Here is a 16793-nt window from a genome sequence, read left to right as displayed (position 1 = left end):
GCAAACACGTCGAAATAACTATAAATGAAGCTCATGAATTTCATAAGTCAGTAGTTTACTCTCAAAGTAAGAGTCAAGAATAGGTCCCACCTTCACCCCTAAAATAAAAGTAATAAAAGTAAAATACAGAGTGAGAGTGAGAGTGAGAGACATCCAGTTTATCAGTACTTTCACCAAATGATTAAAATGCCTGGAAGAAGGCCAAAAATTGATGCCCATATCATGAAATAACAAAAGCAATGTAAAAAATGCTATGCTATCTACATTAGATATGAAACATTTCATGGATGGCTGTCTGGTGTTACCTCCTGACAATCATAATGATAACAGAATATCAGTCACTATATCAAACTCATGGGAAATATTAATTAAAGTAGGGGTTGAGGTGTAGTAGGAGATCATTGTACTGTTAAATGATTAAATACCATGATGACGATATAATGATATACTGCTGGCAAGAATGGATTGATATCATTAGTGCCATTAAAAGTTGCCATAATTACAATTATCATTGTTATTGTAATATAATGATAATGATTATAATAATGATGATGATGATGATGATGATGATGATGATGATGATGATAATAATAATAATAAAAATAATAATAATAATAATCATTATTATTATTATTATTATTATTATTGTTATTATTATTATTATTATTATTATTATTATTATTATTGTTATTGTTATTATTATTATTATTATTATTATTATTATTATTATTATTATTGTTATTATTATTATTATTATTATTATTATTGTTATTATTATTATTATTATTATGAGAATGATGATGATGATGATTATTATTATTATTGTTGTTGTTGGTATTATTATTGTTATTATTGTCATCGTTATCATTATTGTTTTATATAAATAGTTATAATTATCATCATCATCATCATCATCTTTTTTGTTATTCTCATGCTTGTTAATGCAGGAAAGAGAGTTAATAGCAAAGTATCTCAAATCATGCTTAATGTGATCATACTAATCATACCAGCAACATAATGACGGTCCAAAGAAAGAAATCTTAGTGGAAAGATGGTCATCATGATGATTGTTGTATTATTGTCACGGCAGAGGAGGAGTTCAAACAGATGCTGACCCAGCACGCCAAGGACCTGGCAATCCAGCAAAGCTATCCGCCCAGACACACGCGCACCTCCAGACCCAGCGTGGGACCGTTTGACAACTTCAACGAGGTAAGACGCGGTCCGTCGCTCTCTGCAGACAAGCCAATCATCGACAGTCCAAGTGGGCAAGATGAGGCTATTTGTAGCTGTGACCAATTTACCTCTTTACGTCAGTCAATCTGTGCTGGTGAAATGTGACTCAAAAGTGCCACGTGCGTCACCTTAACCCCTTCCCTGTCAGAGGCTCAAACCCCTATAGGCTTTGTACAAGAACCTAGTAGGTTTCTGTAAGCAGTGAGTTAATCATTGTTCTGATAGCTCCTTGTTTGCTCTTGTCAATTTCCTCTCCATTCATTTTGTTGGACAGTGTGCTATTCAAAATTAGCACCAGAGTCTCAAGAGCGTGAGGGTATGTAGAGTGGCTGAAAGCCAACAGTAGAGGGCAGTGAGTCATAAGTGGACTGCACTAGGACCGTCCTTTACCATAGGAGCTTGCAGTGCACAGTATGAACAAGATAACCACATTGCACGACAAATTTCATGAGCATGTTTCGATTCTTCTGCGTCAGTGCGGTATGGTTCCATGACATTTGCTCCTGCGACAGTTGCTCCCGTGAAATATCTGCACACTAAGCCAAACATAAATTATACCGACAAACATAACCCTAACCCTAATCCCTACATCAAACTAACCCTAAAACCCTATTACAACCCTAACCCTAAGTCCTTGGAGAAAATATGACCGGAGCAATTGTTGCAAGAGCAAATGTTGTGTCACCAAGAGGGATATCCTCTGATGACTGGTATGGCACATCAGGAATTTATGTGCCAGGCATGCAAGATTCAAGAAAAAAAAAATAGATTCATCACAAGTTTGAAATTCATGATGTTTGGGGTACTAGTTGTTTACCACCTAGTTAGTAAAGTGCAGATGAGGTCTTTTAAAGCCCTGCAAGATTATTCTTTCAAATATAACTTATGTGAAAGGAAAGGTGTATTCCTGTAATATTTAATTCTTTGTCATTTTGTGTGCAACTTATTTGTTGATTTTGGGTGTGTTCTTGACCAGTGGTTAAACTGATATGCATGAGACCTAAGTCATTTCATCCACTTTACCATCACTCTACACCTTACATGGTACCCTGCTTTCATTGAATATTGCTTCTTCCCTCAAAGCTTCATTCAGCCTTTCTCATTTGAAAGTTATCACACCCACATTTTTTTTTCCTCAAAAACACACACTTTTTTAACACACACAAACACTTACACCTCCACAATCAACTTGCCTGTTTACTTTAAAAGTGGATATTATTGCGCAACTAATTTTTCATGTTCAGGGGCGTAAAAAGAGCTTCGCTTGTTTTTAATTACGCGAAATCAAGACATCAAATACAGGAACATATGACAAGTAAAAATATTTCTGTGCTTTTATTTTTGCGCTAGTTTATAGTTGCGCGAAATGCATGAAAATTTCAACACTGCGAAAATTTCCATGTTTACAGTGATCCAGAATCAAGAGATTGCAGTCCAAGCTGTGTGATTTTATGGGAAATTAAACTTTACGTATGATCAGACGACTTTGCAGCAGACTGTGTGGATATATTTACATGTATATTGCAGAGTGTGTAGGTCTGTCAGAATCAGAATGACCTTGAGGGAAGCCCTTTTTCCAAACTCAATCCCAAATTTTGTCATCTTGGATTAATCCTAGCTTTGGAACAACAACCTCCATCCTCCCCCCATCCACCCTCACTACCACCACCATCCCACCCCCCCCCCCCCCAATCCATTGAGGATGAGTCCTGAGTATACTCGGGCAGGTGTCTATGGGAAATGTGTGTTGTAGCAAAATCAGTCCGTCCTCAACGGGTTATACTAAAGAGAAAAAGAAAGACTGTCAAAGATTGAATGCAGCAGAAATCAGGCAGTACATGTAGACAGTTTGCCATGCTGATTGAAGGCGTCCATTCCATGAATGGTTGAACGGGAGAAGTGTCAAAGACTATTACCAGGCTGAAAGGAATTTCAGTAGATCTCCCCCCCCCCCCTTTGGGATTGAACGGAAAGGAAAGAAGAAAAAAAAAGACAAAGAAAGGCGTAGGCAGAAGGGAAGGCGCTAGAAGCAAGGTAGAAGGAGAATGGAGCTGCAGAATTTGAGAACAAATTTGCCAGCGCAGTTTTGTTTGGTTGGGACTGATATGGGGAAAATCCAAAATTGAGGGAACTTTTTTTTTCTTCTTCTGTTTGACACAGTTTACATTCAGTCAATAGGTATCCTCTGCTAGGAATGAGTTCAATTTCTTCAAACAGGTCATTATTGAATAGCATTTCACACTCATTTTTTTTTGTCGTCAGAAAAAGATAAAGTCCAGGCTATCAGCTTCTGTCTACTCTTTTCTTTCAAACTTGACAAATGAAACTATTACAAATGTTAGAACACACGATATGTTTGTTTTACTCTCTCTCTGTTGTTTGTGTTCACACAAGAAGAGATTTTTGAAACGGTGAAGGCACCCAACAGTAGAAGGCGCAGTGGCGGTTTAATGGAGTCCCGCTGAAGGTCTTTTAAAAATCGAATCGCGTGCCCCGTGGTCTGTAACTGTAATTGTCCCCTGTAGGCATGGGTAGGAGATTGATTACATGCCGTCTCATCCCAAATGACCAATGTAGTAGTATTTACTTTAATAAGAAGGAGTGCTTCGACCACAAGAGAGCAAAAATCTCACCTCATGTTCAGCCTCACTTGGGATGGGCAAAGAAGATAAACGACTTTCATTTATTTCGCGGTCACCAGTAGAGGCAGAGAGCTCGTATTTGTGCTGATATCATTTGTTAAAGAAAACAACAACAGCAAAGATCATTTAGATGGTGGGCGATTGTGTCTAGGAAAACAAGAAAAAGAATAATCAATTCTAGCCATCACTTACATGTATATGTATTTGTCTCGTTGTCCCAACAAACCTCAAAAACCATCTTTCTGTGTTTTGGTGCTGTATTTTGTCTTATAACTTTTATTAGGTGATACGCTATCAGCGTATCACCTATTGTGATTGTCAAAATCTCTCTTTATTTCTTTTTATTCTTCTTTCTTTCTGGACAATTTTGTGTCATCAATATCTCAAGAATGACATTACAGAATAACATGACATTTTCAGGGAACATGTCTCATGACAATATCTAGCCACAATAAGGTTTTCATGACAGTAACATGTCTATGACGTCATCTAGGCGCCATTTTGTGATTTTCGGACCATGTTACATGATCGATCATAACTTCATAACTAAAGGTCATTTCTGTATCATTTTCGGTGGACATTACGTTCAGGTCACGCTCTATCTTACATTTTAATGCTAATTACCTAGGACATTATTACGCGCGCGTACGCGCGCGTCAAACTTTTAAAAGGCTCAAAACAACTTACCAATGGGAAATCTCGAAGTTTCAGACAATTTTAAGCGTTTCGCGCGTTCGCGTCCGTCCGCACATTTTCGCGCGTAGTGCGCGTAAGCAAAATCAAAATGCACATTTTTTGACAGATTTGGATTCCTGATACATTAAGCAACAATATCCCTTGATTTCCGATCAATTTTGACCTATAACAAAGGAATGCGTTGGCGTCAAAGTTGAAATTTCGTGTGCGCGTCTATGTGCAAATATAGCGAAAAACATGTCTTTGTTTATTTCGCCATAGCTCTTTAAAACGTCTGGTTACCCTATGTTTTTATTGCATATTACAAAAACATATGAATTGGAAATAACGTTTCAAGCATCAATATCTCCATGAATACATTATGACGTCATCATATCATCATCTGAAATAAAAAAAGTGGAATTAAATTTTTTAAGGTACTGTTTGTGACATTCATTTGCTCGTATCTCTGTTGTTTATGCTCAATATTATCCCAAATTCAGATATGTTGTACATTGAACATTTGCCTTTCAAGTTCATGTCATAATTTTGAAATTTGATGACGTCATCATGCTTTAAATTGTCTTTAAAGGTAAAGACGCAAAATCGGACAAGTTTACGTGTTATGTCTATGGGAGGTGATTTTTTTAGAAACCATGCATTGACTTGACAACGTTTAAGCACCTTTATCTCAGCTGATTTTGCTTCATTTCCTCTGAAACTTAAGTATGTTGTAGCTGTGACAATAATCTGTAGTAATCATGCATTTTATTCTTTGAAATCTCCTCATGAGGTTGACAATTTTGCAATTTAAAACTGAAAATGAGAATGGAATGCGGACGAAACGATTCCTGATTCATCTTTAACGTACATAAGTTTACGTTCCTCTAATTTTCTCGTCGAGACGAATGGCCGAGCGGTTAGAGGCGTCGTCTCAGAAACCATGAGGTTGCACACGTACGGGTTCGATCCTCACAAGAGCACGAAAGAAAATAATTATTTTTTTTAACTTTTTTTTTTTCTTCAATGGAGTACTACACCTTCGTCCATGTAGAAAACACGTTTGCATGTAAACACACCTATATGCACACACTCACACAGTATACCTTTGTTTTGCGTTGGAGACTGCATTACTTCGACTGCTGCAAAATTTTGCAGGCTGGGCTTTTTAAACTGATATAGTATATTGCAACAAAATGAAATTTGTTCATATCAATTCAGTAACACAATGTAGTCGTGGTTACTTTGTGCTGATTTACACATGTAACAAGCTATACATTGTAAAAAAGGTATTTGCATTGTTCCTTTAAACAGTCTTCTGTATTGATGATTATTTGTCAATTAGTGGTTTTTGTGGAGTTTCAGATGGTGATAAAAAGTATGAATGATAAGTGCAGCGATAATTCCTACAGTAAGTTCAAAGTTGTGTTACAGATGTTTGATACATACATTTAGCATTGTGTGTGTGTGTGTATACGTGTGTATACAGGTTGGCCATATGACACATTCTAGACAATTAATCCTAATTAATTAGCAAACGTGATCAGCTATGGAACTGAATATGGTACTAATGTATGATGTTAATGATTCTAATTAAACTGTGACGAGTTTAAAGGGATAGCATAACTGTGTGTAAAAATAAGGCAATTATAAGGAAATTTTAGGGGAATTTGATAACCATGCCTATAATAATTTCATACAGGTTATAATACCTGCCTCATATTCGTGTGATAGATTGTCATGTCAATAGCAAACTGACAACGTAAGTTGAATGTGTTATATACTGACCAACTGTCTTTCAAGTCCATAATGTTCCCCATATTTTCTTGTCGAGACGTATGGCCGAGTGGTTAAAGGTGACGTCTCAGAGACGTGAGGCTGCGGGTTCGAACCCCACAAGATCACGAAACAAAATACTTAGCTATTTACTGTTTTTTTCCTCAATTTTGTATTGCATATTCGTCCATGTAGAAATCACGTTCGTATATAAACGCACCTATACACACACACAGACACACACACACGCCATATCCCTCTTCTTTGTGTGTTGGAGACCACATTGCTTCGACTGCAGCAAACTTTTGCAGGTTGACTTTGTCAAACCGATCATAGTATGTAATGACGACGACTGAGGTGTTGTACTTTGAACAATTGTCTTTCAAGACGATGTCATTGTTTATTAATTTGATGACGTCATTACACTGAAAATTATGATTAAAGGCAAGGTATCAAAACCAGCCGATTATAGGTTTTATGTCTGCGGGACGTATTTTTTCCAAGTTGCCAGAAATGGCATAGCGACCTCAGTCGTTACAAGGCCGCTTTTCCGTCTAGCAATGCAATAGATGTTCACACGGCCACGTTAGTTGAGTGGGCATTGACTTTCCCCCTGTTATATCTATACATTGGTTTTTTTTTTTTTTTTTGTCTTACCATTTCCGTGGATGACCCGTGGCCGAGTGGTTACAAAAACGGTTTCGCAAGCACGCTCAATATAACTTTAAGGTGCCTATATCACATTCTTTTCTTTGTCGATCACAGATGACTGTCATCTGATGACCACAAGCGTATCACCTAACTCGTCCTCAATGTGACGAGTTTTCATGTCTCGTTATTCATTGTTGTTTGTTTCATAGAGGAAGATGTACAAAGAAAATACCTTTTGCTTCGGCCATCGGTATTCGTATTTGTTTGCTGCATTTGCATTTCAAGAGGCTCTTAATTTATAAATGATTCTTTGAATTGACAAAATTTTAGTAGAGTAAGATTCATTTTTCTCTGAAAAAACCAGCAATTGTTTGTAGATTTCTTTCTGGCTTTGTGCAGATGTAGTGACTTTATCTACTTCTATCTAATCTCTCCTAGGTATTTGATGTATAGTAAAATGACATTGTCACACTTAGATTATGAGATTATTTCTGCAGGAGAATTTTGCCAGGACTTGAGGGGTTTAACAGCAAAATAGATACCTGACACAAGCAATAATCCCTTGCAATTCTTTAAATGCCCAGGCATCATTGAGCTATAGCCTACGACAGTTTTTTATTCACAATTGGTAAACTCCCTATCCCATGACCCTTATAGTTAGATAGGCAGCCCATTTCAGCGCAACAATGCCTCATTCAAACAGGAAGACTAATGGGTCCGAATTCACGAAGGTGATGCAATTGAAACCATGGTTTAAACCATGGACAATTTGTATGGAGCCCCAAGTGTCGCACGGCCTATTTCGTCATGAAATCAGTCTTTTGCTGATGAAATGAGCATTTTGTAACGAAATGACAATATTTCGTCAATGAAATGATCATTTCGTTAATGAAATCAACATTTCGTCGACGAAATGACTGATTTCGTAACAAAATAGGCCATGCAACACTTGGCGCTCCATACAAATTGTCCATGGGTTGAACCATGGTTTCAATTGTACCACCTTCGTAAATTCGGGCCATGGTTTCTAAGGCAGCTGTGCCAATTGGATTCCAACTAATTTACAAGTAGAGAATGAATCACAGTTTTTGAAAGGTTTAGAAAACATTCCACTCGGGATGACATCGTCAAGATTCTTATACAAACCTAAAATGAAATTTAATGGTCTTCATTCATTTCTAGAACAGCAATTTTTTTTGGGGTGTTGTTTTTGATGGTGTTGTTTCTGTTTTTTGTTGTTGCTTCCTTCTGTGCATTTGAATGCATCCTTGTCCCTAATGATTCAGCTCATATTATGTGACAGTTTCATGAGTCACTCACTCAGTGTGCTATTTCATATTCACATTTAGGTTGTGATGCAATATAATATTTTCTGCTTGTTTCTTGAAATGACGCAAACATGCATGACTCAGCTGAAAAACAAAACAACCAAAGCGATGCAAAACAATGCCGAACAAAACGAGCAAACAAGCAGTTATAAACCTACAAACATAGACATTTATAGATGTAGCTTTGGTCCATGGCTTAAAAAAGGATACAGCAGTGTGTGTGTGTGTGTGTGTGTGTGTGTAAGGTGTGTATGTATAAATGTATATTGCAATACTGAAACATGATGATGTTAAATGATTTCAGCTATCTTTAACCCGTTGAGGACGGTTTGATTTTGCTACAACACGCATTCCCCATAGACACCTGCCCGAGTATACTCGGGACTCGTCCTCAACGGGTTAAAAGAATTATTCTCTTACGTTGTACAGTAATACCAAAGTGAATTGATATTTTTGGTATTATTTGATTAGAAGTGAATAAATATTTGAAAAAAAAATGTATATATTTGTATATACATTTTATGAAAGTAGACATACACTGTACGTTGTATGTATATGTATGTATATCTGTATAAATGCGCTATTTATGTACAACATACATCGTAGCAATCACGATCCTGTGCTTCACTTATGGGACGAGGAGCCTCTTGCATTGATTAACTTTGAACAGTGGACCCTCCTCTGATCGGCACCTCCTGCATGACTTATTCATGCCAGACACCGGTCACTGTGCAGACCACTCTCCTCCCAGTGGAGGGAGCCTATCGCTTACCAGATAATTGATGGAAAACAATTCGGAAGCTCTCGGCATGAAATAATACCATCAAGTTGTGCCCAGTCTCTCTCTTATTGTCTCTACCTATCTCTGTTCATCTATATCACTCCTGTTATCTCTATCTTTATCTCTCTTTTATATATAACCTTGGCCATCTTTTGTTGTTGTTGTTGTTGTAGGGGGAGGGGGGTAGTTGAGAGTTCTAGGGTTGGGTCAAGTGCTTTGATATGATAGGTAAGTCCAGTGCTGTTATTGTTTTACATCGTTGTGTATTTGTTTTATGTGTAGATAGGGAGAGAATGAATGGGATGGATGGCAGTGCAAGACACAGGGAGTGAAGGACTGGTCATCACTTCAGTTTATCAACTTTAATATATCTTTTACAAAATGAGGTATTCATTATAATATTATTATATAAATCTTCAAATACTGAAAGGGACATCTACTGGCAGAATGGCAGATGGCTGAAAAGATGTTAAACTTCTTTTTGATGAGCCCACATATTCCTACCTAGTCTATTGTGTACATGACATGCAGTATCTTAGGTCTATAGCACAATATTTACATCTGAAACTGAAACAAAATATGCCTACTGCCATACCTAGGATGCCACATTGCATGAAACAGCCCATTATATGGCAGTCTTCTATGCTAGCATTCTGCTTTTTGTGCTATTTATACATCTATTTTAATGACAACATGCATTGTGTCTCGAAAATGCTCAGTTTTAACCATTCTTTTTTTTCACATGGTACAAAAAACAGTTTATTACATACTCGTTCCAATGATAAGATTAGTGGCAAACAAAGGAGGAAAGATGTATGCCAGGTTCATAAGTCTTTGTCAAATTTTTAAATCTTCCGCTCTCTGCAGTAGCTTCTAGGATGAGCCCATGAAACACTGATAATGATATAGAGGTGTAAGGGTCTAGGGCAACTGACTGGTTGGATTTTTGACACTACAGAGTGGAGGGTGAGGACGGTGTATGAAAGGACAAATTACTAGAAGGAATGGGGAGTGTCATGGAGTCTGGAGTGTGTTTGTGAAGGCTTATTAATAGTCCACATTATGCGTCATCTTCTGGTCGTCCTCTCGCCTGTATTTGCAGTGAGAGACTTTTGCAGCTCTTGACTCTCTGGTCGCATAGACTTTGTGTGGAGAGCGGGGGGTGTGCAAAAATTAAAAAGTTATTTGACGCTCCGCCAATGAATTGGATTCGGCACCCCAAGAGTTTCGCTGGATAAATAAGCCCCCACCTTCTGCCGCGAATGCCGTAAATTGGCACCATGAGGGAAGCCGCAGATCTTACACCTCCCTCCAAATGGGGCACCCCGTTTCGCACCTCTCGGCTCTGATCACTCCTGAAATGTTGGCCATGGAGGGCATTCGTCTAACAAGATGTTCATGTGTGGCATTCCGAGTCATTGAGCAAGCTTACATTGAATACAAGTGTACACACCGTGTGCATTACTATGTGCATTTCTACACACAGCCTTCAACACCAAACCAATAGAAAAATTCTAGCAAATATTCACATAATTCATAGTGCTCCAAAAATAAATGCCAGACTGATTTTGAAAATAATCCTGCAAATTCCGTGGAGCTTTTCCAAATATACTTATGTATATATTCATACATGCATGCATGTATTGATAGATAGTACATGCATTACAGTTGTACATGTACATGCCAATGTAATACACACACAAAAAAAAAAAACAACCACATACACACATACATGTAATACATACAATTGGACATGTACATATGTGACATTTGGCATGAGTATGATCTATGCAAAATTTCAGATTTTTGAAATTCTATGCCAGTCTGCTAAGTTAGAGAGTTCATTGTGTCCACGTATGCAATGTACTTGAAATGAATTCAAAGCATCATTTGAAGTCGCCAAATGTAGAAACATTAGTTGAGTGCCACACCAGTTTGCATAATATATTATGTCAGATAGTGTTACCTACTGGAACTTTGAATGATGCTGTCTGCCAAGAATACGTTTCTGGGAAATCTTTTTATTCCATGTCAAAAGGAGATGCATGTCATATCGATACATCTGGGGACTTCTGTATGATTTATCAGCGAGAAATTAATAAAATCATTATATCTGCACATCTCTGTATATATCGTCTTTTTTCAGGGCATACAACAATATATTTGTCATTGATACTGAAGTTGGACCATGAATAGAGTGCCATTACATAGACTGGTACCAGGGGGTACCCCACTCTATTCTGATTGTTTGCACATGATGAATATTCTATTTTTTGGTTTATTTTGTCTTTTTTGATACATGGTTATTCATCTAGTTATAGCTGATATCAATTTTGTCATAAGCTGCAATTTTTGCGGTGTTAATGGGACACAGATGTGGGGCTCATTTAAACTGCAGTAGTTCTCACTTGCATTGAAAATCAATGCTGGAACCTGAAGGGGGAAAAAAAAGAGAGAAAGTGTAATAATTTTGCTACAGTGTCACTGGGTCTTCAATGTAACAATATTTCATCTCCAAACCATCAAGTAGCTACATGTTGTGCCTGTTACATTAGAACACTGTGGGTGAACATATAATGGCATTTGCATCTGGTGGTTAAGCCATCATACTAGGTAAAATATTTCAAGATGGGGAAAGCATGCTTTATAAGAATATAACAAGAACAAGAATGACATCAACTTCTAGTTGCAGATGAATAGGGCAATCACTGTTTTTGTGTTCAGCAATTGATGTAATATGTATTGCCACTCTCCACAGTAGTGCCATTCCTACAGAGTCAATGATGAATGTCTTATTACAAATTGTTTGCATGCTGTGCTAAATAGATAATAAAAGTTAATGAAGTGCGTCAGTAAATGTCCTCATGCTCCTACCATCAATTTCCTGTTTGTTTGCTTATGTATACATACATACATACATACATACATATACCACTTTCATTTTCTCTTTCATCCCTTGGGTAATTGTCATCATTATTCTATATTTGGTGAAACAATGAGGTTATGACGTTTATGGCAGACATGCCTGAGAAAAAAAACTTGATTTTCAAGATTGACTTATTTGCATGCAGGTACATAGGCTCTTCTTCTTCTTGGGGCAGTGTTATAATTGTATTTGCAATTTGTTTTGGAGTGACATACATTTGGGGGATGGTTTTGTAGCGCATCAAAAAATATCTTGTACGTAGAAAGTAAAGGAAAGAAAAAAAAATGAGAGTATTTGAACAAAGAAATGTAATCAGTGCAATTTAATCAAGTGAAGTTTGAATTTTTGCAGGCCCTAAGCGTGAATAGCGCTTCCCTTGGAATGAGAGTGATGACGTCCAATCGATTGTCGGGATCTGTAATTGATTCATTTCCGCTAGGGCTGCTCAATTGTGTCTCGATAATGTAAGACAAGCCTCAGAAGAAGTGGTGTGACGTGAATAACGCAGAGATAACAGGAGAGTGTTTGTTTCCCAAACAGAGTCGAACTGCTCTGAACCCGATCGCTGGGTCAGTGTGACCAGGAACAGACAAAAGAATGAAAGGAAAGAAAGAAATCTTTCCTTTATTGTCAGCATTGAGCCACATACACTTCTCTGGCTTATAGATGTAGAGGAAATGAGAGCTATATCAAGCATTCCATCTCAAGATTTTGATTATATATATATACTTTGGGAGAAGAAGGATGATAGCTGTTTTGTTACTTCAAGTGCGAAAAACATTCATTTCATCAGAAAAGCACTTGTGTTTTGTCTAGGACAGTGACTAGATTTCATATCAGTTTTTGGGTCTTAAAACATGTATGATGTACACTAATCAGTTTGATTTATTTATTTATTTATTTATTTATTTTTTTTTTTTTTTGGGGGGGGGGAAAGATGAGGAGGGACCAATTTAGTGTAACAGTCGATTTTAGGTGCATATTTTTCATACAGGTTGAATGTAATAGTGTTGTAATGTGTGTTGGCAGTTTGCAAATTTTAGATACGCTTGCAAAATGCAAAGCCTAATGTGCACCTCCTTCCTACATTCTTTCCCATTTGTACATGAAATCAATTCACCGATTTCGTTCTAGCATTTATAACTTATAAGCCCCCATTTTCACATTGTCAATGCTTGAGACAATGAAGATATCAAAACAATTTAAAGTGTTTCAATGCATCATCATGAATATGTATGAAGCATTTAATTAGTGTGAAGTTCATTTTCAAAGTTTGAAGATGCTTTCATTGCATTTACATGCCTGTTACTCTTTTCTTTTGATATTTGATCCAATCTCCGCCATCTATTTTTTTTTTCTTTTTTTGCCATACAGAGCAGCAGTCAGGGATGCTGTATAGGACGCGGTCTCCGTGACGACCTAAGGAGGAGGCTGCCCCACTACTGGAGCGACTTCCGGGACGGGGTCGTGGGTCACAAGACCCTCCAGAAACTCGTCTCCACCACATTCTTCTTGTACTTTGCCTGCATTCTTCCATCCATCGCATTTGGCGTACTAAACGACAAGAATACAGCCGGCAAGATAGGTGAGTGGGAAACCCCATGCTCTTACTCTCTCCCCACCAGACAGCAACCGAGAAATAACTACTTCTCTTTGAAGTTCTAAATTTCCAGTAGACTCTGTACAGAACCAGCCTGGTTCCGATAGGCATTGGCTTTAACCCGTTGAGAATGGTTTGATTTCGCTACAACACACATTTCCCATAGACGCTTGTCCGAGTATACTCGGGACTCGTCCTCGACGGGTTAAAGGGATGGTATAGTTTTGGTTGAGATGGGGCTTCAGGTTTTCAACTTTTTTTTCTTTTGTGAGATGAGAAACCTCACATGAAATATGAAAGAGCATATAATTCTAAGAGGAATTCAAAGTTTATTTGAAAAAAAAAATTGGTTTTGAAATCACTGAGAAATCAAAAAGAAAAAAAGTCCCAATAAAAGGTAGAACCGACCTTTTATAAGGACCACTTTGTTTTACTTTTAATAATTGTGGATGCTTGGCCATTTCAAAACTGATTATTATCAAATAAACTTTTCATTCCTCTTACGTAGAATTGTTTGCTCTTTCATATTTCATAGGTGGTTTCTAATTATCTCACAAAAGTTAAAAACTGAATCCCTCATCTCAACCAAAACTATACCATCCCTTTAAGAGAGGAAATATGTAAGCAACAGGACACTATGAGCAACAATGGCTTGTACATGGAAGTAACATCAATGCATGTAATCAATTCAATAATTGATTTATTTCCATTAAAAAAAATGCATGAATAGAAAGTGGTACATGTATCAGTTTGACTTCATCCAGCTGGAAAGGACAGTTCATTGAACACAATGTAAAAGAAATAATACCATATATATATGGTATTATTACAAAAAAAAAAGGAACAATGCACACTCTGTAATGGTAACAAAAATGAAGAAGTAATTATAACGATGGAAAAGAGTGTACCACTAAAAAACCAAGCTTGTAGGATGTGGAACACTGAAATGAAAACAACAGCAACAACCATATATACCAATGAGATATGTCTATGTTAAATTCATCAATGTGCCATTGTACATTAGGTCATTGATATATATGATGCTGATAATACAAGCAAAACAGCTATCTGTCAGCTGCAGCAATACATGTAAGATGTAAGATGAAGTAGCATGTAAGATGAAAATTTTAATCCGTTCCATACTGAATTCTGAAATCCCCATAGACTTGATACACAGGCCACCAGGTTCCCGTATGGAACGGATTAAGTGCACCTCATCAGTTTGGATTCTCTGTGATGATTTGATACTATCAAGTGACCTCCACAGTACAGCATGGTGTATTTATCTGTTACCTGTTTTACAAGGATACACCTGGATAGGTGGGATAATGGGAACTAGGTCTATTCATTGGCTGGGGGCTGATATAACACAGTAACACTCTCACACTGTGTGGTTGATCAATGACAAGAATTGGCACATCTGGAATGATGGCTACAAGTGTGAAGTTGATCCATATATTGTTCGGGAGTCAAAATGACACTCTGACACTCAAGGCAGCAATGATGAAACGCATGTCACGAGTGCTGTAACATAAAAAAAAAAAGAAATCAGAAACAGGAAAACAGATTAAAAGGCAGATGAATGGGAAATGTATGTATGTATTTCTCTCTCTTTTTTTTTTTTTTTTTTTTTTTTTTAGGGGGGGGGGGAGTTGGGGGTAGGGGGCATTGGCAACTAAAAAGGGCATCCTGGCACCATAAAGACACCATTCAATTAATCAAGTGGTAAATAACTGTGGTTACTTTTGTTTGTTGTTTCTGTCGCCTTGCTCTTCTGATCCCTGACTGAGGATTACGCGTTACTATTCTTGTAGTCTTTTTCATGTCACATATTTAGAGACTTAAAAGTGTTTCCAGACTAAACTGTCTACAGTTTTGGTTTAATGAGAAAATAGTAAATATCTCCTCAGATTTTAGCCCTTTTTGCAAAAAATTTATATTGTAGGATGTTTTGTGATACAACTGACCTACACATATGCATCAAAAATGATATCTTGAGCATTTTAAAAATCACCACTCCCAAAGGTAAACAGGACCTTTAAATCTGCAGTCACATCTATGCCGCTATGAAGAACCATCATGATGAGAGACTTGCAATTAATTATTGCAACAAATACTGAACCTAATGCATCACAGCAATTATTGTTTGACTGTATATTGTTCATTTGTTTGTTTCCAAGCTGATGTTAGGAAGGAGTATATTCATTGCGAATAACTTTTATATATAAATTACAGTCCGACCTCGATTGTCCAGCCATTACTTATCAAGACTTCTCCATCATCTGGATGTGTTCACACAGTGATGATTAAAAGAAAAGAAAAAGTAATTTCATACCCAATTTACACTCCTATAAAACTCATGTAATTTACTAGATAATATTCTCTACAGAAACCTGTTATGAAATTCACATTAAAACATTTCAATTTCCATGAAAACATCAGGCTATATTCTGAAGCTAACAAGGATAACACCACTGTTACAGTGTACGCTACCTACCTCGTTACCACTAGGTCGGCAGCTACTTATGTACATAAATATGCACATAAACATTGTTTCTTCCATATCTGGCCATATCACTTATTAAGCCAAATAGCTTGTCCGAATTGTTGCCGGTCCAGACATGGCCGGATAACAGAGGTCGGACTGTGTTATCATCAGTTTTCATCTCTTTTTTCTTTTCTTAAAGAAATACTTTCCATATAAATAGGGCATTACAGACAGGTGTGAATAATTTATTATTTGTGATCTGTTGTTCCCATTCTAGTGTTATTCATTATGATAATTCAAAACAAATGTTATATTTATTTTTTGAGTAATCTTTCTCTGAAATCAGTCAGTACTTACTTATCGCATAGATCCAAGGCATTCGCTTGAATGGAAAACAGGCAAATGAAAACATACGTTGTTCATTTGAAAACACATTTGTTCACCCCAGATACAAAGGTTACTTCCCCCCCCCCAAAAAAAAAAAAATAAAAATAAAAATGAAATCAGTAATCAGGCACACAGTCACAGTGCTTTCATACTGGTGGCAATACATTCATGCATTTCATATACTTGTATGTTTGCTCATTATTAAAGGGGAGACTCAGTTATGATGGCTGGGCTTGACTCTTCCTATCCACCGCCTTGAAAAGCCGTGTCCAGCTTCACTCTCAACCATGCTCAAGTTGCCTT

The 16793-nt window shown here is 37.1% G+C and overlaps 1 protein-coding gene across 1 annotated transcript in view; it reads left to right on the top strand.

The window, feature by feature from the left end:
• Positions 1-16793, top strand: part of LOC140236807 (solute carrier family 4 member 11-like) — a 98332-nt gene that overhangs the window by 53008 nt on the left and 28531 nt on the right. Inside the window, exons 4-5 of the mRNA XM_072316740.1 lie at positions 1091-1212; positions 13390-13600. Coding sequence (XP_072172841.1) covers positions 1091-1212; positions 13390-13600 — 333 coding nt within the window. The remainder of the gene's footprint in view (positions 1-1090; positions 1213-13389; positions 13601-16793) is intronic.

This window comes from Diadema setosum, chromosome 13, assembly GCF_964275005.1.
Source record: "Diadema setosum chromosome 13, eeDiaSeto1, whole genome shotgun sequence".
Lineage (NCBI taxonomy): Eukaryota > Metazoa > Echinodermata > Echinoidea > Diadematoida > Diadematidae > Diadema > Diadema setosum.
Note: the sequence above shows the minus strand (reverse complement) of the source record. Positions and strands in the feature narration are given on the sequence as shown.